The sequence below is a fragment of the Eretmochelys imbricata genome, chromosome 5 (genome assembly GCF_965152235.1).
Source record: "Eretmochelys imbricata isolate rEreImb1 chromosome 5, rEreImb1.hap1, whole genome shotgun sequence".
Taxonomy (NCBI): Eukaryota; Metazoa; Chordata; order Testudines; family Cheloniidae; genus Eretmochelys; species Eretmochelys imbricata.
Window position 1 is genome coordinate 41231167 of NC_135576.1, and position 25693 is coordinate 41256859.

At 42.5% G+C, this 25693-nt stretch overlaps 1 protein-coding gene across 4 annotated transcripts in view; it reads left to right on the forward strand.

Annotated features, from left to right (window-relative positions):
• CWC27 (CWC27 spliceosome associated cyclophilin) overlaps positions 1–25693 on the forward strand; it is a 236417-nt gene that overhangs the window by 40472 nt on the left and 170252 nt on the right. For all 4 annotated transcript variants that reach the window (XM_077816922.1, XM_077816923.1, XM_077816924.1 and 1 more), the window contains 3 exons: positions 2934–3013; positions 6073–6106; positions 12535–12707. In XM_077816922.1, the coding sequence (XP_077673048.1) occupies positions 2934–3013; positions 6073–6106; positions 12535–12707 (287 nt within the window). The remainder of the gene's footprint in view (positions 1–2933; positions 3014–6072; positions 6107–12534; positions 12708–25693) is intronic.

A 25693-nucleotide genomic window follows, 5' to 3' on the forward strand; every position in this document is an offset into this window, starting at 1 on the left:
GGCCAAAAGACTCCAACGAATTAGGAAGAGGCCATGTAAAAGCAAAGAAGACATGCTGCATGAAGTCTTGCAGCAGTCCCTTAATGAAAATCAAAAAGTGCAGGAGTGAAAGGAGAATGAAACCCCATCACCATGCAGTATAGCCAGCCTGAAGTGCAGCACTCCTTGCACAGCACTCCAGACAGGAAGGCTGAGTATGAGAACAGGACATACGCAAATCTGTGATTGAACTGTTACCCACCCCACCCCCTTGCCCTTTCTGTTTCCCAAGCAGTTGTGTATCTTTTCAGTAAATGAATTATATTTTAAATAAATGGCTTTTTTGGCTTTGAAAACTTCTTTTATTGTATTAAGTAAAAGATACCTTAGCCCGGGAAAGCAACAGGCACTGCAAGTCAGTGTAGCAAGCACAGATTCCTACTAACATTGGAACCACTGTACTTCACTCCCATGCAGGGCACCAAATATTACTGGTGGCTTTCGGCCTCAAATTGCTCTCTCAAGGCATCCCTGATCCTTGCAGCTCCATGCTGGGCCCCTCTAATAGCCCTGCTCTCTGGCTGTTCAGATTCAGCCTCCAGGTGTTGAACCTCCGAGTTCCATGCCTGAGTGAATCTTTCACCCTTCCCATCACAAATGTTATGGAGAGTATAGCACGCGGATATAAGCGCAGGGATGTTGTCATTGGCCAGGTCCAGCTTCCTATACAGAGAGCGCCAGCAGCCCTTTAAACTGCCAAAAGCACGCTCCACAGTCATTCTGCACTGGCTCAGCCTGTTGTTGAACCGCTCTTTGCTACTGTCAAGGCTCCTGGTGTAGGGTTTTATGAGCCACGGCATTAAAGGGTAAGCGAGGTCTCCAAGGATCACAATGGGCATTTTGACTTCCCCTGTGGTGAACTTCTGGTCCTGGAAAACAGTCCTGGCTTGCAGCTTCCTGAACAGGCCATGTTCTGAAAGATGCGTTCATCATGCACCTTTCCAGGCCAGCCTGCGTTAATGTCAATGAAACGCCCACAGTGATCCACAAGCACCTGGAGAACCATCGAGAAATACCCCTTCCGATTAATGTACTCAGAGGCTAAGTGGGCTGGTGCCAGAATTGGAATATGCATCACATCTATTGCCCCTCCGCAGTTAGGGAAACCCATTTGTGCAAAGCCAGCCACAATGTCATGCACATTACCCAGAGTCACGGTTCTTCTGAGCGGGATGCGATTGATGGCCCTGTAAACTAGCATCAACACAATTCCAGTGGTTGACTTTCCCACTCCAAACTGGTTAGCAACAGATCAGTAGCTGTCTGGAGTTGCCAGCTTCCAGATTGCAATAACCACCCGCTTCTCCACTGGCAGGGCAGCTCTCAATCTCATTTCCGCAGGATGGGGGCAAGCTCATCACACAGTCCCATGAAAGTGGCTTTTCTCATCCAAAAGTTCTGCAGCTGCTGCTCATCATCCCAGACTTGCAGGACAATGTGATCCCACCACTCAGTGCTTGTTTCCCAAGCCCAAAAGTGGCGTTCCACGGTGGTGAGCATGTCCATGAATGCCACAAGCAATCTCGTGTCATATGTGTTACATGAGTCGATATCGTTGGACTCCTCGCTGTCAGTTTGTAGCTTAAGGAGTAACTCGACTGCCAAACGTGACGTGCTGGTGAGACCCATCAGCATATTCCTCAGCACATCGGGATCCATTACCGCAGACCAAAAGGGAAGACAGAAAGCACAGTACAAAAAACATTGAAAGAAGGTGCCAAATGTGGAAGCACAGGGATTGCTGGGATGCATCATGGGGCATTGGGACAGGACCCAGAATGCCCCACATCCCCTTCCCACAAGCCACAGCTCCAGAATGGGAAGAGGTGCTCTGTGGGATAGCTGCCCATAATGCACAACTCCCAATGTCGCTGCAAGTACCGCAAATGTGGCCACGGCAGTGCGCTTGCAGCTGACTGTGTGAACACACTGTAGCGCTTTCCCTATTGCACTCTCCGAGGGCTGGTTTAACTCACAGCACTCTACATCTGCAAGTTTAGCCATGCCCTAAGAAGAAGGGACTTGTTGGAACAAATAACTTTTCACATAGCTAAATGGGTAAAAAAAAGTCTGACTTCCACATCATACAAAGTTGAGGGCGTCGACAGGGATTAATTCAGGATAGAAAGTTAAATCTTCAGATGTGACCTTTCTGACGTTCTTTTCTTCATTGAGGATGGGCTCAGTGGCACCTTCCTGAGGCTTCAAGCAGCGGATATTGAGTCCTTAAAGTACTGCATTTCAGAAATTATATGCTGAATAAAGGCTCCACTGTCTGTCAAACCTTAGTTCACATTCACGGCTGTCTCTTCGGTTGAGAAGGGAATGCTTTCCTACTTGAACCTTTGTATATAAGGATCTGGGCGTGTAGTCAGATCTTTCGATTTGTTCTGTCAGGTTTTATGGATACTACCTTCAGTAGATGGTTCCTGCATGCTACACTCTGAGGAGTTTAATCTCTGTCTGTCTGTTCTAGTGATGGATAGTGCTGCTATAAGTGGCAACTGTCTGAATTGGCATGGAGAGATGACAGACTTTCTTACCTGTCTGGTTACCCAAGTTTGTCTACACCAGCTGGGGTATCCCACTTTTCTATTGTATTGTGTTGATGGCAGTGGGACTGTTTCTCTGAAACTGTTATGATGTAATTTTTTAGATTTAATAGAATTTTTAGTGCTGAAAGAGCTATTAAATTTGTAGACTCAACTAGCCAGTCCCCTTGAAAGGAAGAGTGATCTCACAATAACTCCCTTTTTGCTTCTCTCTCCCTTACTTCTTGGGCTAAAATTAACAGGAAATAAATTACAATTTTTTACCAGAGTCCCCTCTCTTCACTTCCTACTCTCCTAAATACGGTTGTGTAACTTTTATTTTATTTGTTTATATTTTTATAGAGCATGAAGGGAAAAAGTAAAAGCAGTCATGACTTGCTGAAGGATGATCCACATCTAAGCTCAGTTCCTGCTGTTAAAAGGTGAATACAATAGTTTTAATCTACAGAACTGCTTCAGTTTCAATATGTTAGATCTCATTGGCACCATGCACTTTCATTTTATCCATTGCTTTTTCTGAGTAACAGTTCTCTCCATACAGGGCTTCCTGAATAAAACTATTTTGTCATTAAATTCAAGTCATTGTTGGTGTGCCAAAATGTTTCCCGTCACCAGAGACATGATGAGAGAGGGCTGGGAAAGAACCTTCTTGTTCGCTTGGAGCACTTCATCAAGTCTTGGCCTTTGGGATTTCTTTAAAGAAATTGCACTGAATGCTCATAATATTATACATGTTTACAGTTTAGAAAACCAGATATTGGGAGATTATATATGATTAGTAAAAATATCTATTAATGCCTGATCTGTGCAAGATTGCCCATCAGTCAATAATAAGTTTATTTATTTGTAGATGAATGGTAAAGATAGGTTGGAGACTAAAGAGTTTAGGAATAGGGAGTAATAGAGAAGGGAAAGAAAATAGATAAGAATCACAGGAAGAACAACAGATTGTCGCTGTTCTCCTCCCCTAAATCCCAATAAATCCCATAAAATGTGCAATTAGAGAGAAGGCTGCCCTAGATGCCAACTACTCACGCTACAAGTCCAGGAATGGTTTATATGTGAGATCATAGATGTCCATCTTACTAGTATGAATAAAGGAAGTTTGGGGTTTTTGTTTTTACATTTCATTCTAGTATACCCACTAGTCCAAAAATCAACAGATGACATAGTTTTGCTTTTTTATGTTTTCAGTAGAATTCTTTTGACTGCCATTATTGCTTTCAGGAGCTACCTCTTTTCATGCTTATTCAAAGTAAGTGTAGATGAGGTATCCTGCTACTTCATCTTTGTCCAAAGTGGTCTCTAGGACCACCATAATTTCTCTAAAGGGTTATACCAGGGGTCAGCAACTTTTCAGAAGTGGTGTGCCGAGTCTTCGTTTATTCATTCTAATTTAAGGTTTTGCGTGCAGTAATACATTTTAATGTTTTTAGAAGGTCTTTCTATAAGTCTATAATATATAACTAATCTATTGTTGTATGTAAAGTAAATAAAGTTTTAAAAATTTTTAAGAAGCTTCATTTAAAATTAAACTAAAATACAGATATTATCAGTTTAGTGTGATCCTTGCCCTTGCTTTTCCTTGCTGAATTTTTCAATGTCTGGCACGTATTTGGATACTCTAAGCTGCACACAGGCTTCTGAGTGATCAGTTGTTAACCGGCTCCGAGAGGGACAGAGGACAGTTTTCATGTGTGAAAATACCTGTTCACACAGGTATGTGGATCCAAATGCTGAAAGCATTGCAAACACAATTTTCTTCAGACAGTTAAATTTCACTGGCAGGGATGTCCTGCAGGTCAGAACAGAGGCCCCATGATCTCTCTTGGTAGCTTTAAGTGTACTCCGCAGATCTCCAAAGTTTGATGCCCACAATTCTGAGCTTTTTAACTGAATGAGCTGCATTTCGAAATACAGACAAATCCAAGTTGCTTTCGTTGAACTTTTCAGGTTTAATTAGAAAAGAAAGCATTGGGCCAAATTGCTGGAAATCTTGAAATCTGTCAGAAAATTCTGATTCCAGTTCTTGTATGTACATTCTAATCTCAACATCAAATGCAGTGCGCTGTTCCACGTGACATGAAAGTGGTGTAAGCAGCAAATCAGGACTTAAATATCCCAGTACAGTGGTGCTGGAACAATTTTTAAGGTGGGAGTGCTGAGCTGTGCCCCCTCTTGCCCCTGTCTGCACCCCTCACTGCCACAGGCTGGGCCAGTGGGCCAGATGGGACCCCAGAACAGCAGCAGAGCCCCCCTGGCCAAGTGGTCTGCACCTGGGATCGTCAGCAGGCTGAGCAGGGCTGGCAGATAGAACCCCGGCTGGCTGGCTGGGGGTCGGCGGCCGGTACCTCAGGCCAGCAGCGGAGCCCCTGGGACCGATGGCCGGGACCCGGGGTCAGCAGCGGGCTGAGCGGGGCCGGTGGACGGAACCCTAGCTGGCAGCGGGCCAGCGGCCGGTACCTCAGGTCGACAGCGGGCCAGCGGCTAGTACCCCAGGTCGGCAGCAGAGCCCCTGGGACTGGTGGCCAGGACCCAGGCAGTGTGAGTGCCACTGAAAATCAACTCGCATGCCACCTTTGGCATGTGTGCCATAGGTTGCCTACCCCTGGGTTATACCCACACCATCTTCCCTCCACTTGCCTGTTGTGCTCTTCACTTGGGCCAGAATTGCTTGGTTTAAGAGCACAAAGTCCTCCAGATTCGCAGAAAATGCATACATTGCTGTTTGGTTTGGAGGTCTTGAAATGTGCTGTAGCAGAGTGTGGCAGTTCTCCCTTGGCTCCTGCCTCTGCTAAGTCCACAAAGTCACTCTGAGACCCTAGGGTTAGTATCCACTGGTGCAATTTATTCACAGGCTTGTTCCCACCACAGTTTCACCACATACAGTTAGCCCTTCACCATCTGCAGGCGGGAGGGAGGGAGGGAAGAGCTACCTCCCTGTTTCCACTCCCTGCCTTTTCCCTTTCTTTCTGCTCTTCCTCTGGCTTCCTTCCCCTGAGGCTTTTATACAGCCCCAGGCTAATTAGGCAGCAGCTATCTCTGCTTCCCCAATTAGGGCTAGGTTATCTCCAGCCAGCTCTAATTTATCCCCCTAAAGAGGAGCTGGTGTGACAGAGGGCTGAATCAGCAACCCTTTGCCCAGCACCCTATCACAGTGCTCACTAACTGAATTTACCCCTTACATGGTAGCATTGTGTTTTCTTACTGGTCTGTCCCACATTTTTCAAACTCTTCTAGCTAGTGGGTGTGACAATCAAATGGTGGGAAAATATAATCAACTGACATTGTAGTGATGAGCATGGTGAAAGTGGCTAGATGGGGGGGAACTCTGGTATAGTTTTAAATATATAACCTAAGTGAATTCGTGATTAAGATACTGCTGTACTGTTTTTAAATATGACTCTTATCAACAGATTCAGAGTGCTTTAGAGAAGGAGCTGCTATCTTATGTGGATTGTCTCTCTTTTTTCCCCCCTAGTGAAAAAGCAAATGAAGTGAGGGATTCAGACAAGGTGAGTGGCACTTCTTCCGCAAACAAAGTTTTGACTCATTGTAGATACTCATTCTATATTTCATGTGAATTATTGCTCTTAAGGGTGAGGTAATACTCTAAAGATTCAGCAGGGTGGAGTGTGACCTTGACCTGCCACACACCACCTCCCACATTCTGCATAGACTGCTGCCTGAACATTTCTGACAGCAACTTAGTGGTAGACAACGTTCCTCTAAAGTTATAAATCAGTCAAGAAGAAAAAAAATTCCTCAGAAAAAAAATTATGTAATAGAACAAATACCACAAATGAAAAATCTCCAGCCACTGAGGTGTGTGAGAATCTGAGTGGAAAGATGTATTTATAGAAACAGAATTTCAAGCAACTTTTCCTTTACTAAAAATGCCATCTATCATGGCTACAACTACACTGCATCTATTAGGATTCTCACTTCTGAGAACCAGAAACTTGAGGAATATCCTTAAGGTAAACAAACTGCAATGAACAGAAATAATACAGTCCAGAGCCAACAATGGAACATGGAGGTTTTTTTAACTGCAAAAAAGCTCCTTCCTACATTTTATTATGGAGAATAAAACTTTTTGGTTGAAGTGTGGCTTTGCCTGAGTCTTTGTGCCAGGGGCAGCATATTATTGTGCTGTCCCTAGAGCAAATTGTGACTTTGAGACTCCAGGCAGGGAAAAAAATCATGTGCCAGGTATAGGCCTGGTAGAGTATAATTGCCCCAACATAACAATGCTGGCAGATAGGTTGGAGAAGCTTTTATAGGCAGCATGAGATAGTAGCTCTGTACAGTCTGCTCCAGCCCACACAATTACACATGGTATGAGTGACTGGTCTTAGGCTCTCATACTCTCTTGCCATGACTTGGCCCTCAGTTTGAGCAGGAACCATATGGAAGTAGAAAAACTTTGCACAAACAGTATTTGACCAGCTTCAACTTAAGGAACATCCATCCATACAGCATACCTTCTTAGGGGAGGCTGAACTCCCCCACTCCTTTTGGAAAAGGTTCCAGAATAGAATCATAGGGTTAGAAGGGACTATAAGGGTCAACTAGTCTAACCAAGAGGCAGGATTTGTTATGTCTAAACCATCCAATAAGATGGCTATCCAGCCTCCTTTTGAAAACCTCCAGTGAAGAAGCTTCCACAACCTCCCGAGGCAGTCTGTTCCATTGTACTACTGTTCTTACAGTTGGGAAGTTTTTCCCTGAGATTTAATCTAAATCTGCTGTGCTGTAATTTGAAATCATTGCCTCTTGTCCTGCCCTCTGTGGCAAGAGAACAACTTTTATCCATTTTTTTTATGGCAGCCTTTCAAATATTTGAAGACCAGTATTATGCCCCCCCCCACCTCCCTTCCAGTTTCTCTATGTCCTTTCTATACATTGCTGACCAAAACTGGACACAGTACTCCAGAGGCGTAACCAGTGCCGAGTTGAGCAGTACTATCACTTCCCGTGACTTACATGCTATGCCACTGTTAATGTAACCTAAAATTGCATTTGCCTTTTTTTTTTGGCAACACCATCTCATTGCTGACTCATGTTGAGGCTGTGATCCACCACAACTCCTTCTCAGCAATGATGCTGCCAAGCCAGTTTCCCCCACATTCTGTATTTGTGCATTTGGGTTTTCTTTCCTAAGTGTAGCACCTTGCATTTGTCTTCATTGAATTTCATTTTATTATCTGTACCCCAGTTCTCCAATTTCTCAAGATCCCTCTGAATTTTAGCTCTATCCTCCAAACTTGATCAGTATGCTCTACCTACATCTAGGTCATTAATAAAGATGTTAAACAACACTGGACTAAGAACAGATCCCTGTGGAGCCCCCTTGAGACCTCCCTCCATTCTGACATCATTCCATTAATAGTTACTCTGTTTGCAGTTGTTTAACCAGTTATGTATTCACTTAATAGTAGTTCTGACGATCCCACATTTCTCCAGCTTACTTATCAGAATGTCATGTATATTATGGTATATTATGTCCACTGCTTTCCTCCTATCAGCCAAACCAGTTACCTTTTCAAAGAAGAAAATCAAGCTGATTTGTTCTTGGTAAATCCAAGTACTGAGTCCAAAATGTGATTCCCTTCTGGAGGCCAAATCCAAACAATAATGCTTTATAAATGTATGGAGAAAGGATCCTGTCACAGCTTTGCAGATATCTGAAAGAAAAATACCTCTGAGATAGGCAATAACAGCAGCCTTGACGTGGCTTTCCAGCTTCAGGCCAGCCAGCTCATATTAAAAAAAAAAAAAAAAAAAAAAAAAGGAGATCCACTTGGATCCTTGTGATAACCGCAATACCCAGCAAATTGTTAACAAAAGGAAAAAAGTTGGGAGCACTTTCCAAGCCTTTTACTGCACTCCAAATAGAACCCCCACGACCGTATGATGACATGACATGCTTATGAAGGTGTTCCTGGGATGAGCATGCATGTATGTGGGGAAAGTTGGCAGGATATCAGGCCCATTAAGGTGGACTTCCAACATAATTATGGGGAGGAATCTCAAATGAGTTTGAAACATTACTATATTTTTGTAAATTTATTATAAGATGGGTCAGTCACTTGGGCCTGTAGCTTAGTCACTCTTCAAACCAAAGCCACAGCCATTAGGAAAATGACCTTGAATTTAAGAAACTTAAGTTCAGAGGAATCAGGTAGTTCAAAAGGAGCTTTTGTCAGCTTTGTCAGGATCAATATCCCATGACACACGTTTTTTAATGGGAGCTTTGAAAAATGTCAAGCCCTCCATGAAACTGAAGAGGGTACAGAGATACTCCTTCATTTTTGGCCAGCTCATGATAGGTGGAACTACCAGCCACATGACCTGCATGGAGTTATCTTTTAATCTGGTCTTAAAATAGAAAGTTGAGACATCAAAGTGAGAATCCTGTTAGAAGTATCTCCAGAGAAGCAGGTACATCATTTTCATTAACATATGTAACAAACCCCTAGAACCCTGAGCGGGGGTATTGTATCTGCTACCCAAGATCCATAAACCTGGAAATCCTGGATGCCCCATCTCAGGCATTGGCACCCTAACAGCAGGATTGTCTGGCTATGTAGACTCCCTCCTCAGGCCCTACGCTACCAGCACTCCTAGCTATCTTTGAGACACAACTGACTTCCTGAGGAAACTACAATCCATTGGTGACCTTTCTGAAAACACCATCCTAGCCACTATGGTTGTAGAAGCCCTCTACACCAACATTCCACACAAAGATTGACTACAAGCAGTCAGGAACAGTATCTCCGATAATGTCACGGCAAACCTGGTGGCTGAACTTTGACTTTGTCCTCACCCGTAACTATTTTACATTTGGAGACAATGTATACCTTCAAATCAGTGGCACTGCTATGGGTACCCGCATGGCCCCCCAGTATGCCAACATTTTTATGGTGGGCTTAGAACAACGCTTGCTTAGCTCTCATCCCCTAATGCCCCTACTCTACTTGTGCTACACTGATGACATCTTCATCATCTGGACCCATGGAAAAGAAGCCCTTGAGGAATTCCACCATGATTTCACCATTTCCATCCCACCATCAACCTCAGCCTGGACCAGTCCACACAAGAAATCCACTTCCTGAACACTATGGTGCTAATAAGCGATGGTCACATAAACACCACCCTATACGGGAAACCTACTGACCGCTATACTTACCTACATGCCTCCAGCTTTTATCCTGACCACACCACACGATCCATTGTCTACAGCCAAGCTCTACGATACAACCGCATTTGCTCCAACCCCTCAGGAAAAGACAAACACCTGTAGGATCTCTTATCAAGCATTCTTACAACTACAATACCCACCTGCTGAAGTGAAGACACAGATTGATAGAGCCAGAAGAGTACCCAGAAGCTACCTACTACAGGACAGGCCCAACAAAGAAAATAACAGAACGCCACTAGCCATCACCTTCTGCCCCCAACTAAAACCTCTCCAGCGCATCATCAAGGATCTGCAACCTATCCTGAAGGACGACCCATCACTCTCACAGATCTTGGGAGACAGGCCAGTACTTGCCTACAGACAGCCCCCCAACCTGAAGCAAATACTCACCGGCGACTACACTACAAAACCACTATCCCAAGAACCTATCCTTGCAACAAAGCCCATTGCCAACTGTGTCCACATGTCTATTCAGGGGACACCATCATAGGGCCTAATCACATCAGCCACAATATCAGAGGCTCATTCACCTGCACATCTGCCAATTGATATATGCCATCATGTGCCAGCAATGCCCTTCTGCCATGTACATTGGCTAAACTGGACAGTCTCTACGTAAAAGAATCAGTGGACACAAATCAGACGTCAAGAATTATAACATTCAAAAAGCAGTTGGAGAACACTTCAATCTCTCTGGTCACTCGATTTCAGTCCTAAAAGTGGCAATACTTCAACAATACTTCAAAAACAGACTCCAATGAGAGACTGCTGAATTGGAATTAATTTGCAAACTGGATACAATTAACTTAGGCTTGAATAGAGAGTGGGAGTGGATGGGTCATTACACAAAGTAAAACTATTTCCCCATGTTTATTTCTGCCCTCCCCACCAACTGTTCCTCAGACATTCTTGTCAACTGCTGGAAATGGCCCACCTTAGTCATCACTACTGTCAAGGTTCCTCCCCCACTCTGAACTCTAGGGTACAGATGTGCGGACCTGCATGAAAAACTCCTCTTTACCAGCTTAGGTCAAAACTTCCCCAAGGTACAAAATATTCCACCCTTTGTCCTTGGATTGGCCGCTACCACCACCAAACTAATACTGGTTACTGGGGAAGAGCTGTTTGGATGCGTCTTTTCCCCCCAAATACTTCCCAAAACCTTGCACCCCACTTCCTGGACAAGGTTTGGTAAAAAGCCTCACCAATTTGCCTAGGTGACTACAGACCCAGACCCTTGGATCTTAAGAACAATGAACAATCCTCCCAGCACTTGCACCCCCCCTTTCCTGGGAAATGTTGGATAAAAAGCCTCACCAATTTGCATAGGTGACCACAGACCCAAACCCTTGGATCTGAGAACAATGAAAAAGCATTCAGTTTTCTTACAAGACGACTTTTAATAAAAATGGAAGTAAATAGAAATAAAGAAATCCCCCCTGTAAAATCAGGATGGTAGATACCTTACAGGGTAATTAGATTCAAAAACATAGAGAACCCCTCTAGGCAAAACCTTAAGTTACAAAAGGTACAAAAGTTACAAAAAGATACACAGACAGAAATAGTTATTCTATTCAGCACAGTTCTTTTCTCAGCCATTTAAAGAAATCATAATCTAACACGTACCTAGCTAGATTACTTACTAAAAGTTCTAAGACTCCATTCCTGGTCTATCCCCGGCAAAGACAGGCTATAGACAGACCCACAGACCCTTTGTTTCTCTCCCTCCTCCCAGCTTTTGAAAGTATCTTGTCTCCTCATTGGTCATTTTGGTCAGGTGCCAGTGAGGTTACCTTTAGCTTCTTAACCCTTTACGGGTGAGAGGAGCTTTCCCCTGGCCAGGAGGGATTTCAAAGGGGTTTACCCTTCCCTTTATATTTGTGACAACTACAAAAGGTTTTTTTTTCCCTCTCCTGCTGATAATAGCTCACCTTACCTGATCACTGTTGTTACAGTGTCTATGGTAACCCATTGTTTCATGTTCTCTGTGTACATAAAATCTCCCCACTGTATTTTCCATTGCATGCATCCAATGAAGTGAGCTGTAGCTCACAAAAGCTTACGCTCAAATAAATTTGTTAGTCTAAGGTGCCACAAGTACTCTTTCTTTTTATGTATAAAAATTTATAATATTTATAAAAAGTAATTGTTTATATTTGCAACATGCCAGTGTGACACTTGCATCACAGATATGCGTTTTCATACTGTGCAAAGAAGCACTGTGGATATATAGAACCACCTCCCCTTCTATTCAGGATTGTATAAAAATCCTGTGTTATGTAATACACAGTAATTGTTTACATGGAAAATTAATATTAAGAAAATATTTAATTTGTCTTTTAATAAAGTTTAGAATGTGGAATCAGTTAAGATACCCTGGTTTCAGACAGATCCCAAGGGGTCCACAGACCACAGTTTAAGAATAAGTGATTTAGGATATTAAATAGTGTGGAGTTATTTAATATTTAAATACCTGTATTTGTGACTGTAGCTCTGAAAAATGTATGTCCTTTGTTGATACTACTGGTTCATCTTCTAAGGTACCTCTGAAAGATATAGAGAATATGTTCCTCGGTTTACATAGTTCATATTTTGAGGCAATTACAAAATATTAGCATATATGGGCATATAAATTATAAATGTAATCATATCCTCTCTTGCTGAGAAGTTGTTCCCAACTTAAAAAATCCTCTAGTAAAATAGAGCTAAAATTAAAGCTGTCTGTTTAAATCAACTTAGGAAGAAGAGGAGGAGGATGACAGTAGTGATAAAGAAGAAGGTGAAATGGATAGTGACGAGAAATATCAAGTGAAAGAACGCATAGCTAAGAAGTTGAGAAAAGATAAAAATGAAAATGTTAAGCTACCATTTAAAGAAGAACCAGAAACTGAGAAGAAAACAACTAGCCGCAGGTAAGCAACATGCAAATTTTTCCTGATTTGAAATTTACAATAAGATGTTTAACTGCTCATCTTTAGCGTTGCTTTTTACTATGCTGAAAGTTACATATATTTGAATTGCTGTAGCTTAAAAATTTGATTCTCCCTCCCCCTAAGAATTAATTGATTAACTTCAGTGATAAGCACATTCCTTAATTTTTCATCCAGCAGTTGAATTAAATGTTTGATTTACTGCAGGAATTGTTTTAGGGTAATTATATAATTAATTTCGTGTGGGCTTTTGTTGTTCCCACATACAAGAATAAGATGGCTGTGTTTAAATCATGGGATTTGTAACTTTGCTGATGTCTTTCTGATGTAATAGTTTACTATTTGATTCACCATAGAGAGTGAATTCAGCTCAGCCTCTCTCAAACTGTGGGTCAGAACCCCAAAGGGGTCGTGACCATGTTTTAATGTGGTCTCCATGGCTGGCGTTAGAGTTGCTGGAACCCAGTGTTGAAGCCAGATCCCCGCCATCTGGGGCCGAAGACAGAAGGCTTCAGCCTTGGGCGGCAGGGCTCAGATTACAGGCCCTCCACCTGGGGCTGAAGCCCTTGGGCTTCGGCTTTGGCTCCTCACCTCGGGTGGTGGGGCTTAAGTGGGCTCAGGCTTCAGTTCCCCCTGCTGTGGTCTTGCAGTAATTTTTGTTGTGAGAAGGGGGTCACAGTGCAATGAAGTTTGAGAACCGCTGAGAATGTGATGTGGTCAGAGATAATAGCATGTTGTAAAAAGTAGCAAGATAATCTAGGTGTATAATTAATCCACTTCATATGTGACAAAATTTTACAGGTTTTCTAGCTAAAACTATTAAATATGAACTCTGGAAGTTTATCTTGTAACTGAAATGTTAAGCTGTAGTGGTCCCTATTGAGAAATATATGGGCTAAATATTAAAGGCCTGTTAGTCATCTGTTGAATCCTGTTCCTATCAAGTAGAAAGAAATATCTGAAGAGTATTCATATCTGCAGTAAACCAGATCATTAAGGCTCCAAATCTGTCACGGAGGATGCAGAAGTCAGATTCCATGACCTCAGAGTTCTGCAGCAGCCAGTGCGACTGACCCCAGCTGTACCAGCTGCTGCTGGAGTCGCCCTGGGGCTAGCCGCACTAGCCACTGCTCAAACAATGCCAGGCAGTTGGCCCTGGGGACCACCCGAGTAGCAGCTGTCCCTGAGACTGCCCAAGCAGTGGCCATGGAGACCACCGGAGCAGCAGCAGTCCTGAGGGCTGCCCTAGAGGTGGCTGGAGCAGCGGCCCCGGGGGTGACCAGAAACAGTTAGCCCCTACTGCCGGAGCAGAGGCTAGCTGTTGGACCCTGGGACCCCACAGAGCAGAGGCATCCAGAACTCCTGAGAGTAGCGGCCCCTGGGAGCTCCCCAGAGCAGCAGTGCCCTAAAATCAGCTAAGATTTAGTCAGGGGTATTTATAATAGAAGTCATGGACAAGTCAGAGTCCCTGAATTTTTGTTTCTTGTACATGACTTTTACTAAAAACACCTGTGACTAAATCTTAGCCTTAGGGCGTGTCTTCACTACCTGGGAGATCAACCTGCTGCAATCGATGCAGCAGGTGTTGATTTAGCAGGTCTAGAGAAGACCTGGTAAATCGATGGCAGAGCACTCTCCAGTTGACTCCAGTACTCCAGCTCCCCGAGAAGAGTAAGATAAGTCGACCGGAGGAGAGCATCTCCCGTCGACGCAGCGCAGTGAAGACACTGGGGTAAGTTGACCTAAGCTATGCCGACTCCAGCTACGTTATTCACATAGCTGGAGTAGCGTAACTTAGGTCAACTTACCCCAGTAGTTAAGTAAAGCCCTCAGTTGTTATTTATCAGAACAAGTTATACATGTGCATGTATGTGTGTTTTTAAGCATCTGTGCCTGAGATGATGTACAGGGATATGATATTATGCGTGGATAATATCAAACTTATTAGGAATTGTTTCAAAATATGTCAATAAATGTGTACTCCAAAGGTTCTTGACCAAATAATTTTCTCTCCACAAGTACTAATCTTATTTGTGTATTAAGTTGACTACAAATTAAAATTGTCCAAAAAGTATCTTTTAGTTTAATTTTAAATTCCTTCAAATTTCACTGTTTTATGTGCTCTTAATGTAGGTTTTGAAATTAAAGTAAAAACTTACCCAGACCTGCTACCAGAAAATTGTTGATGAGTGCAGACAATAGTTGGTTTTCCTCCTTCAGTTCAGCTTCCACTCTTAACAGTTGTTCTTGTGGAGCTTTGATGAACAAGGTGTTCTCCTTTAACTTTCGTCCTCATCCTGTCTCAATTGCTCCAAAGATTGTGAAGCCACTTTAAAAGTATTTTTTGTAGAACTAGCTACATCAGTGGGTGAAGTGAGCTTTCAATATAGCTATTTAAGTAGCTTATATTTGAAAGTGATGTTGGCTGTCCACAGAGTAAGGTAACACCTTAGGAAGAAGGGAACTACCAGAGCAAGAAAGAAGCAGTTCAAAAGTGATTCCTTCCTGCAATAGACACACATGTCACTTTTAATGGAATTTCTTGGGCCATAGGACTTTTTTTTCTCCTCATAGAAGCTGGAAGTTGTATAGCTGACAGTGGCAGCCTGGGAGAGGGTAGGGAAAACAGGAAATAAATATTTATTATACATTTGGACATTAAAATGAATTTAAAACATTCTAAATTGACAAAACAGTTCAAAATGTTTTTTCCTATTTTTTCTTAAAAATATTTATGAAGTGTTTTTCATAGTAGGTTATGTTCCAAGAAATAGCAAAAACAATTTTTGTAAAACACATGGCAGAATTACAATTATTCATTGGTTTTTTTTGTTCAGTGACCGTCAATGTGTAATTGATTTACTTAACCAAATAAAAAATTTGCATTTTTTTTTTTAACTAGAACAACCCAATTTAGCATTTTTTTTTAATATCCACATCAGAGAAAGTCAGCCTCCCATTAGTTGGGGAAAAAACCCACAAAACCTATGAAGATATCATGGTTTAACTCTCAAAAGTTCATTTAAGCTATAGATTTTACACATTCTTTTTATGTTAATTTGCTGCACATTTTCTGTAAAATTGTCCTGCATCAAAAGACTACTCAGTGAGACTGGTGTAAATTTTCTTACTTCACTAAAAGCGGGCCCTTCTCTCTTTTTCTTTTTAAATGCATGGCTTATAGGACATATAAACAAGGTCTGAAGATTTACACTCAACTTACTGAAGGTTGCTTTTAAAGCAGAAGTGCTGAATTCTCTTTCTTTCAGGAAAATTTGTCAAATTGACACACCTAGCGGATTCATTATTAAGCTCTCCAGCCTTATTATCTGTTCCACATTAAATAGCCATCCTAGAACTGGGAACATCAGAAGGAGTGTCTCTTCATTTTTTGGAAACAGCATCTCTTCAGGTATAGGGATGGCAAACAAAGAAGGTCTTTGGAATAGATATAAGGACACTTGGGAAGAATCTTTGTGTCCTATGTTTGGCCCTGGAGAGGTGCTTTACATATGGTGCGTGATTCTATCAGTTTTAAGCATTAGTGGCCATGGGTATGTGTGTACAGTTGTTGTTACTGTCTTGTTTACTGTACCAGTAGCATTAAATTCTGGAATCTGTTATTTTCCAGCTGATAGGAATCTGACATTCTCAGACATGGAAATTAAATGCATGCCACTGTTTGATCCAAATTCACTTGTATTAACCTTAGGTCCCAGTGTGATGATATGGTGAGCCCATTATCATGGTTGATGATTCTGTCTTGAGGAATGACTTCTTCATGTGAATATGTAGGAAATAAGTGATATGACAGTCTCATGAGATTTCTCCACCTAGTCTAGTCCAAGCTTCAGTTGTTTAGAGTAGGCAGTGCTGCCGGAGTTGTCTGTCAGCAAACAGGGCGTGGAATCAGCAGTACATGACTTCAGTGGGAGGTTCTAGTAGCATTTTAGTGGGCCAAGGAACATCTAGTCTCTATCAGTTATTCATCTCATCAGAAATTTAAATATGCAAACAGAGTCTGAGCTTTTAAATTAATTTATTCAGAATAATGGCTTCTAAGTAGGGTAACCTTTTCAGCAGATCTAGTCAGTTGGGTCTGTCTTCTTGTTTCTTTTAATACAAAATCCATTTGACAAGTCAGAAAGTGGAATAGAGAAAACAATGTGGAAACAATAGACACTTTCTGAAATTCATGGCACCAACATCCAAGGCACCACTCCCTGTAAATACAATTATACTCAGAATGGTGAAGCAAATTTTGGTTGCTTCAGTATGTGTCAGACCTTTGGTATCTGAATCTTCTGACTTAGAAGACCATCCAATTCAACATTAGTGTTGAAGCATGAGGGGATTCTGTCAAGTTGTCTGTATATTTGGTGTATGAAAGGGAAATGCCAAAGTCTGAGTCTTTCAGACTGTCATATCTAAGCTCCTAAGTTCAGAACAGCTGGTTACATCAAAAGCATACTTCCAGATAATAGAAAATGTCAGACTTGTGCATCAGGAATCAAATTCAATTTTAGAATTCCATCAAGTTGGCCTTAAAAATGTCAGGCCTCTGCTTGTTAAAGGTTTGAGAGGATCAGTTGGAGGTTTTATAGAGAGATCCCCATGTGGTCTAATGGTTCTTTAGACTAGTGAATGATTAAAATAATTTCTTTATGTAAGTTTGTTTTCATCCTGTAGGTGGAGCTCGGGTACTACACATTTATAAATAGAGTAGTTTCATTTATTTTTCATGCTTTTTGTTTACATGGCATACAGCATGCAGCCACAGTACAAAAATAAGCAAAGTAATACAGAGATGCATTCGTTACCTGTAGGAACAGATGATGTGGCCATGGGTAAAAATAGTTTTAAAGTCCCAAAATTGTAGGAATAGTCCACTCATGTATATGAAATTTCTAGAAGGAAATCTGAAGAACTTCATATGACTGAAGATATATTAAATAGAATTTTTTCTCTATTCCAGCTCTGGTCATTAAAGATCTCATGGTGTTTTTTTAAATGGGTAGAAGTGTTTAAGTTCCGTATCCTGAGCCAAATGCTTTAATTCACATTCTAAAATTTTGTAATTGCTGCATACTAAAAATTGCTATAATTGCTAAATAGGCGTTGCATGTTTGTTTCACCTGAAAGATGGCTGCATTTCTGTGGCAGCTGAAATGATTTCTCTGTATCGTTTCCAAATTTCTTGATAAAATTGCATAGCATTTTGCGGTTCTATAGGCTGAAAGGTACTGCCACAATGTATATCATCAATTTTACTGTCAACTAAGAGCTTAACATCCTTAGTAAGGCAATATTATGTTGCCCAGCATCTATGAAATAGCTGTCAAGAGTGACTGGGCAGTAAAGGAATGGCAAGAAATGTTTGAGATTACTGAATAATGACATCTGAAAATCAAATGGAAGGTCTCATGTTTTTGGAATTAACCACATAGATCTGAAAACTAGTGGTGGGATGGATGTTTCCTATTTCTGTTCTTAGTCATCTCCTGTAATCATTTTAGCTGCATGTTAAAAAAATTAAATGTCTATTTTCTTTTGTTTGGCTTATAACAGGGCCAGTATCTTTATGTCTACAAGATGGTATTTTAATAGTAGACCTTTGTAGCCATCTCATTGTTTCTTGTACTCTCCCATCTCTGTCTGTACCCATCCATTCTCTTGTCTTATACTTAGATTGTAAGCTCTTTCAGGCAGGAACCATCTTTTTGTTGTGTTTGTACAGCTTCTAGTACAATGGGGATCCTGGTCTATGACTAGGGCTCCTGGGTGCTAGGGTAATATTAATAGCACACAAGCCCTGCTCTAGGCTAGGACTATTTCAGAATCTACAAGATAAGCTAGCTAAAAGCTTTGGTAGAATAAAGTAATATTTTTTTAAAAAGTGTATACATTTAAGACACCATAATACTTTCTAAGAATTTGGATAAATCTTAAAAACACACTGGGCATGCCAGAAAGATCTCTTAGATTCATAGATACTAAGGTCAGAAGGGACCATTATGATCATCTAGTCTGACCTCCTGCACAACGCAGGCCACAAAATTTCACCCACCCACTCCTGCGAAAAACCTCTCACCTATGTCTGAGCTATTGAAGTCCTCAAATCGTGGTTTAAAGGCTTCAAGGAGCAGAGAATCCTCTGGCAAGTGACTCGGGCCCCATGCTAGAGAGGAAGGTGAAAAACCTCCAGGGCCTCTTCCAATCTGCCCTGGAGGAAAATTCCTTCTCGACCCCAAATATGGTGATCAGCTAAACCCTGAGCATATGGGCAAGATTCACCAGCCAGATACTACAGAAAATTCTTTCCTGGGTAACTCAGATCCCACCCCATCTAATATCCCATCACAGGCCATTGGGCCTATTTACCATGAATATTTAATTACCAAAACCATGTTACCCCATCATATTATCTCCTCCATAAACTTAATCTTAAAGCCAGGTAGATCTTTTGCCCCCACTGCTTCCCTTGGAAGGCTATTCCAAAACTTCACTCCTCTGATGGTTAGAAACCTTCGTCTAATTTCAAGTCTAAACTTCCCAATGACCAGTTTATATCCATTTGTTCTTGTGTCCACATTGGTACTGAGCTTAAATAATTCCTCTCCCTCTCTGGTATTTATCCCTCTGATATATTTATAGAGAGCAGTCATATCTCCCCTCAACCTTCTTTTAGTTAGGCTAAACAAGCCAATCTCCCTGAGTCTCCTTTCATAAGACAGGTTTTCCCTTCCTCGGATCATCCTAGTAGCCCTTCTCTGTACCTGTACTTCTCTTGAAGCCCCCTTGTGGGACGATCCTTTAATACTGCAATGTAAGGTAGCCGAAGTGAATTTCATGGAGGATCTTTTTGAATTGAATTATTTTAAATCCTTTAATTAAAGACCCAGTTTACTCTTCCTAAGGCTTCATCAATATCTATAAATACAACATTAGGTCATTTTTATTCCTAAAACACACTTACTCAGAAGTGATTCCCTGTTATAATTGCGACCTTATAACTTAGAATATACAATTAACATGACTCACATTAAAAACTATTTTTTAATCAAAATGTTGTGGGGTACCAAGTCAAATGCCTTAAAGAAATTTAAGTATATTACATATGATTGTCTCCTAAATAATACTGAATAGGAAAGTGACTGAGAAATTATTCTGAGCCAGAGGCTCTAATGTAAAAGAAGTGATGCAAATGTAAAAGATGTGATGTAAAATGTAAATGAAGTGATGCAACACTGATTCATTTTTTTGAAAGTAACTTCAATTATACAAACTCAGATCTAATTAATACACTTGTTCAGACGTGTAAATGTGCATTTTCCTTAAACATATTGGAGAAAAATGTTAGGTATAATACAGAAAACCTTAACTTCATACATTGAAATTGTGAATTCTTTAAAAAATGCTGGTAAAATATACAGCTAACAGTGAAAGAACACAAAGAAAAATGTCTTGGTTGTGTATCTCATTAAAATGATTGTACATCTTCTCATAAACTGAATGTTCTGCATAATCATTCATCCTGTGCAATTTTGTATATCACACAGCAATAGAAATGGGAAAAGTTGCCAACAGTATGTGAATGAATTTCACAAATTCTGTTATACAAACATAGGGAGTACAGTGAAATTAATGATTCCTAGATGTAGCTGGAATCTCTCTAACCTCTAATGTAGTCCTTGCAAACAGGTTTAAATAAAGACACATTTATTTAATCCTTTCCTCCTAAAAATGCAAAAACTTGTTATGGGTATACCCTCAAAGATTCAGAGGTTCTTGGTCCTACATATTTAAGATTTTTATCAATGACGTGGATAAAAACATAAATTGAGGGAGTGGTAAGTAATGAAGAGTACAGGTCAATGATATAGAGGAATCCATTGGTAAATGGGGGTGCAAGCAAACAAAAAGGGTTTTAATAGGGCTAAATGTAAACATATATATTTAGGAACAAAATGTAGGCCATACATACAGGATGGAGAACTCTACCCAGGGAAGCAATGATTCTGAAAGTGATTTGGGGGTTCAGATGGATAATAAGCTGAACATGAGTTCCCCATGTGATCCTGTGGGGCAGAATATCCTGAGGGTGCAACCGTCTGCTCAAAGCAGGACTGTGAGTGTTCGGACTCACCTGGCGGTGCCTTCTGCTGGTCGTCCTTGGGAATTAGCTTGATTTCCAACCCAGAGCACCCTCTGCAGGCCGGTGATCCGCCTTACCACTGGCCCCGGTCCCTCCCAGGACCCAGTGCCCTTGCCTTGGGTGCTGCCCCCTGGCAGTACCCCCACTCCCTGGGTCTCCCCCACCCCAGGAAACCTTCACCCAGTATCCCCCCATCACCTGAGTCTTGGCTACTGCCAGTCACCATCTAGCCTCGCACCCTGGGGCAGACTGCAGCATATAAGCCAATGATCACAGGCAACAAGGGGTGTGGACGGGCTGCCTTTACCCACCCTCAGGCTTCCCCTCTGCAACCCTAATACCTATATGGGCCTGGGACCAGGCCCTGCAGGCTGGGGAGTTGCTGGCCTAGGGCTTCCCAGGTCCTGAGGCCTTTCCCCAGCCCTGCCTCACTCTGAGTTCCCCTGCAGCCAGGCCTCCGCCTCCCTGTCTAACTGGAGAGACTCTGCCTGAGCTTCTGGCTCCTAGCCTTTTTAAGGGCCAGCTGGGCCCTGATTGGAGCCTGGCCCAGCTGCGGCTACTTTCCCAATCAGCCCAGCTTCTAGCCCCCAGCCCTCTCCAAGTGCTGGCTTTTCAGCCCTTCAGGGCAAGAGCAGGTGACCACCTCGCTACAAGGACCAATCCCCAACTAAATCATCCCAGCCAGGACTTTGTCAAGCCTGACCTTAAAAACCTCCAAGGAAGGAGATTCTACCATCTCCCTAGGTTACCCATTCCAGTGCTTCCCCACCATCCTAGTGAAAAAGTTTTTCTTAATATCCAACCTAAACCTCCCTCACTGCAATGTGAGACCATTAGTCATCGTTCTGTCATCTGGTACCATTGAGAACAGTCTAGATCCGTCCTCTTTGGAACCCTCTTTCAGGTAGTTGAATACAGCTATCAAATCCCCCCTCATTCTTCTCTTCTGCAGACTAAATAATCCCAGTTCCCTCAGCCTCTCCTCCTAAGTCATGTGCTCCAGCCTCCTAATCATTTTTGTTGCCCTTCGCTGGACTCGTTCCAATTTTTCCATATCCTTCTTGTAGTGTGGGGCCCAAAACTGGACACAGTTCTCCTGATGAGGCCTCACCAATGCCGAATAGAGGGTGTCATGGACTCCCAGGTCGTGCCCACTCCTGGCCCAGTGCAGTCCATGGGGGAAACCCCTCTTCAGTGAGACAACCCTTCTTGGGGGTCTACTCTCTCTCGGGGGTTAAGCTCCTCCACCTCCTGGAGCCGCACCTTTCTGAGCATAAGTACACCTGTTTCTCGCCGTGGGCCCCCTCAGGGAGTCCACTCGCTCTGGACCCCCAGGGCCTCCACTCCCAAAGGGAATAATGCAACCCTGTTATCTAGACTGGAGTGACACTCAGCCAGCGTAAAACAGGTTTATTGAGTACAGGGTTTATTGAGCGTTTGAACACAGCATAGGAAACTCTCAGGACCGTCAGGCTTGGCCTCCCTCAGTACAGCACATCCAAGTCTCCCCTGTGTCCAGGTGGGCTCTGCCTGCTCTCTCTCTCCAGCCCAGAGCCCCCCTGCTTCCCAGCTGGGCATAGGATATTACTGGTCCCAAGCCCCGCCTCTGTCCATTGTCTTCTCTCCAGGTAAACCGGGTTGCCTGGGCCTCCTCTCCCCTCTTCTGTCCTCTGGCCCCCTCTGGCTGGAACTGGCTGGTTAGGTCACCAGGGACCTCTCTTCACAGCCCATTGTCCTACCACTGGCCAGAACTGGCTGTGACTCCTGAGCTGGGCCTCCGGATCCCCAGGTTCCCAGTCGTTGGGGTCTCCATTATCCAGGCCATTGGCTGGGGTCCCAAATTCCCTCGCCGGTCCTCTGTAACAACAAACTCTCTCTCCCATCACCTCATTAGACCAGTAACACCCAGGGAAACTGAGTCCCACCCCCTCTGCATGCAAACCATTGGAAAAAAACAAAAAAATCCCCCGCTTAGTCGCACCGGGGAATGACCACATCCCTCGATCTGCTAGCAATGCTCCTACTTATACAGCCCAAAATGCCATTAGCCTTTTTGGCAACAAGGGCACACTGTTGACTCATATCCAGCTTCTTGTCAACTGTAACCCCTAGGTCCTTTTCTGCCGAACTGCTGCCTAGCCACTCGGTCCCTAGTCTGTAGCGGTGCATGGGATTCTTCCGTCCTAAGTGCAGGACTCTGCACTTGTCCTTGTTGAACCTCATCCGATTTCTTTTGGTCCAATCCTCTAATTTGTCTAGGTCCCTCTGTATCCTATCTCTACCTTCCAGCGCATCTACCACTCTTCCCAGTTTAATGTCATCTGCGAACTTTCTGAGGGTGCAATCTACGCCATCCTCCAAATCATTAATGAAGATATTGAACAAAACCAGCCCCAGAACCGACCCTTGGGGCAGTCCGCTTGATATCGGCTGCCAACTAGGCATGGAGCCATTGATCACTAGCCGTTGAGCCCGATGACCTAGCCAGCTTTCTATCCACCTTATAGTCCATTCATCCAGCCCATACTTCTTTAACTTGCTGGCAAGAATACTGTGGGAGACTGTATCAAAAGCTTTGCTAAAGTCAATAAGAATTGACATCCATTGCTTTCCGCTCATCCACAGAGCCAGTTATTGTGTCATAGAAGGCAATTAGATTAGTCAGGCATGACTTGCTCTTGGTGAATCCATGCTGACTGTTCCTGATCACTTTCCTCTCCTCAAAGTGCTTCAAAATTGATTCCTTGAGGACCTGCTCCATGATTTTTCCAGGGACTGAGGTGAGGCTGACTGGCCTGTAGTTCCCTGGATCCTCCTCCTTCCCTTTTTTAAAGATGGGCACTACATCAGCCTTTTTCCAGTCATCCAGGACCTCCCCCGATCGCCATGAGTTTTGAAAGATAATGGCCAATGGCTCTGCAATCACATCCGCCAACTCCTTTAGCACCCTCAGATGCAGCGCATCTGATCCCATGGACTTTTGCTCCTCCAGCTTTTCTAAATAATGCTGAACCACTTCTTTCTCCACAGAGGGCTGGTCACCTCCTCCCCATACTGTGCTGCCCAGTGCAGCAGTCTGGGAGCTGACCCTATTCGTGAAGACAGAGGCAAAAAGAGCATTGAATACATTCGCTTTTTCCACATCCTCTGTCACTAGGTTGCCTCCCTCATTCAGTAAGGGGCCCACACTTTCCTTGACCACCTTCTTGTTGCTAACATACCTGAAGAAACCCTTCTTGTTACTCCTAACATCCCTTGCTAGCTGCAACTCCAAGTGTGATTTGGCCTGTGGGGTGACTTATGCCACATTCTCAGGCAGGAAACAACACAAAATGCAAGTCGGAGATCTACTTGTATTCAGAGGAGGAATTCCACTTCTGCAGACTGGAGTGTGACACCATGGCTGATCTTTTGACATCCCTTTGCTACAGCAGCTCACAGACTCTTGGACAAGAGTGCCATTGGCCCTTTACCACACATGGATGATCAGTGCCACCAGGGAGCTGAAAACTATGTCCATATAGAGTGGAAGCATCAGGGGAAAAGAGTCTAATACACTAAGTAAATTTAGGAGTCTATTGCTGCACATGTCTCCTTATCCACTTGACTGTAGATTCTGGACCAGGCTTCACAGACTACTCTCTGGCTCATCCACAGTTTTCCCAGCTGGGCACCAGCTTGGTCTGGTTTCCTCGCTATACTGTGACTGTGGGGCAGCATTGCAGACAATAACTTATGCAATGGAAGAATGTCCAACCTGTCATCTAGAAGGCATTTTACAATGCCTAGGCTAGCCTCCCTTGATATATAGGCTATTCTACTGTTACGGAACTGGAGCATAAAGCTCTGATGTCTATGTACAAGAGAAGAGCAAGTTAAGACACTCCTATTCCAGAATAAGAGCAAATGCCATTTGCAGACTGTGAGAGGAAGCATTTCTTTATCCAGGAGTTGAATGCGTGAAGAGTATGGCACACTAGCTACAGTCTAGTTCATCCCTATTTACCCAGTTCATTACCATCTAATATAGCAAAAATAAGAATTAAGCTCCTTGGGAGAAGTTGCTACTGCCAATGTAGCGTAGCTGCAGAAGAATGCTACGTTGGAAGGGTTATTGTTGGACACTAAAGCAGCAAATCCTTATCAGTAATTTTTTTTTTAAAAAAAAGCTCTTTTAATCAAATTGCACATGTGCTTTAATAGGTGACAGTAGTTAAAGAATTAATGTAACATTGGAAATACATTTCTCTCTGTTCAATTTGATAAAATCTTCAGAGTCTAAACAGAGAAATGATAGAATTCTATAGTTATCTCAGTAAGGATTGCCCTACATCAGTTTGTTTGCTCCTGCTGAGGTTGCAGATATTTAAGCTAACTCCTATCTGTTGGGTGCTTTGTCATATCTTATTAGTATTCTATTTATAACCTATTTTACTGTTACATTAAATCAGTAGTTATACTTTCAAAACAGTTATTAATAGAGTGAAAAAATCTCTCTCTTTATTGAATGATGCTTTGTGGGAAGAAAGTTTGATGTTAACTGAGCAACTGAGAACATTTTCCAGTCTGAAGAACAGTAAATCAGGCAAACCATATGTAGCTTCTATTCTGATGTAGCTTCTATTCTGTTTAGATTCTTATACAGTTTCAGCATCAAGGCACATTCTGGACATGTTTAGTCCTAGAACAAATAAAAACTATTAAATATGTTGGCTTTATTGTTAATTAAATATATAAAGATTTGACTTAAAATTAAACAGATTTAAATTGATTGATTTTTATGTTTGTGAGCACACTGAAATTAATTAGCTAG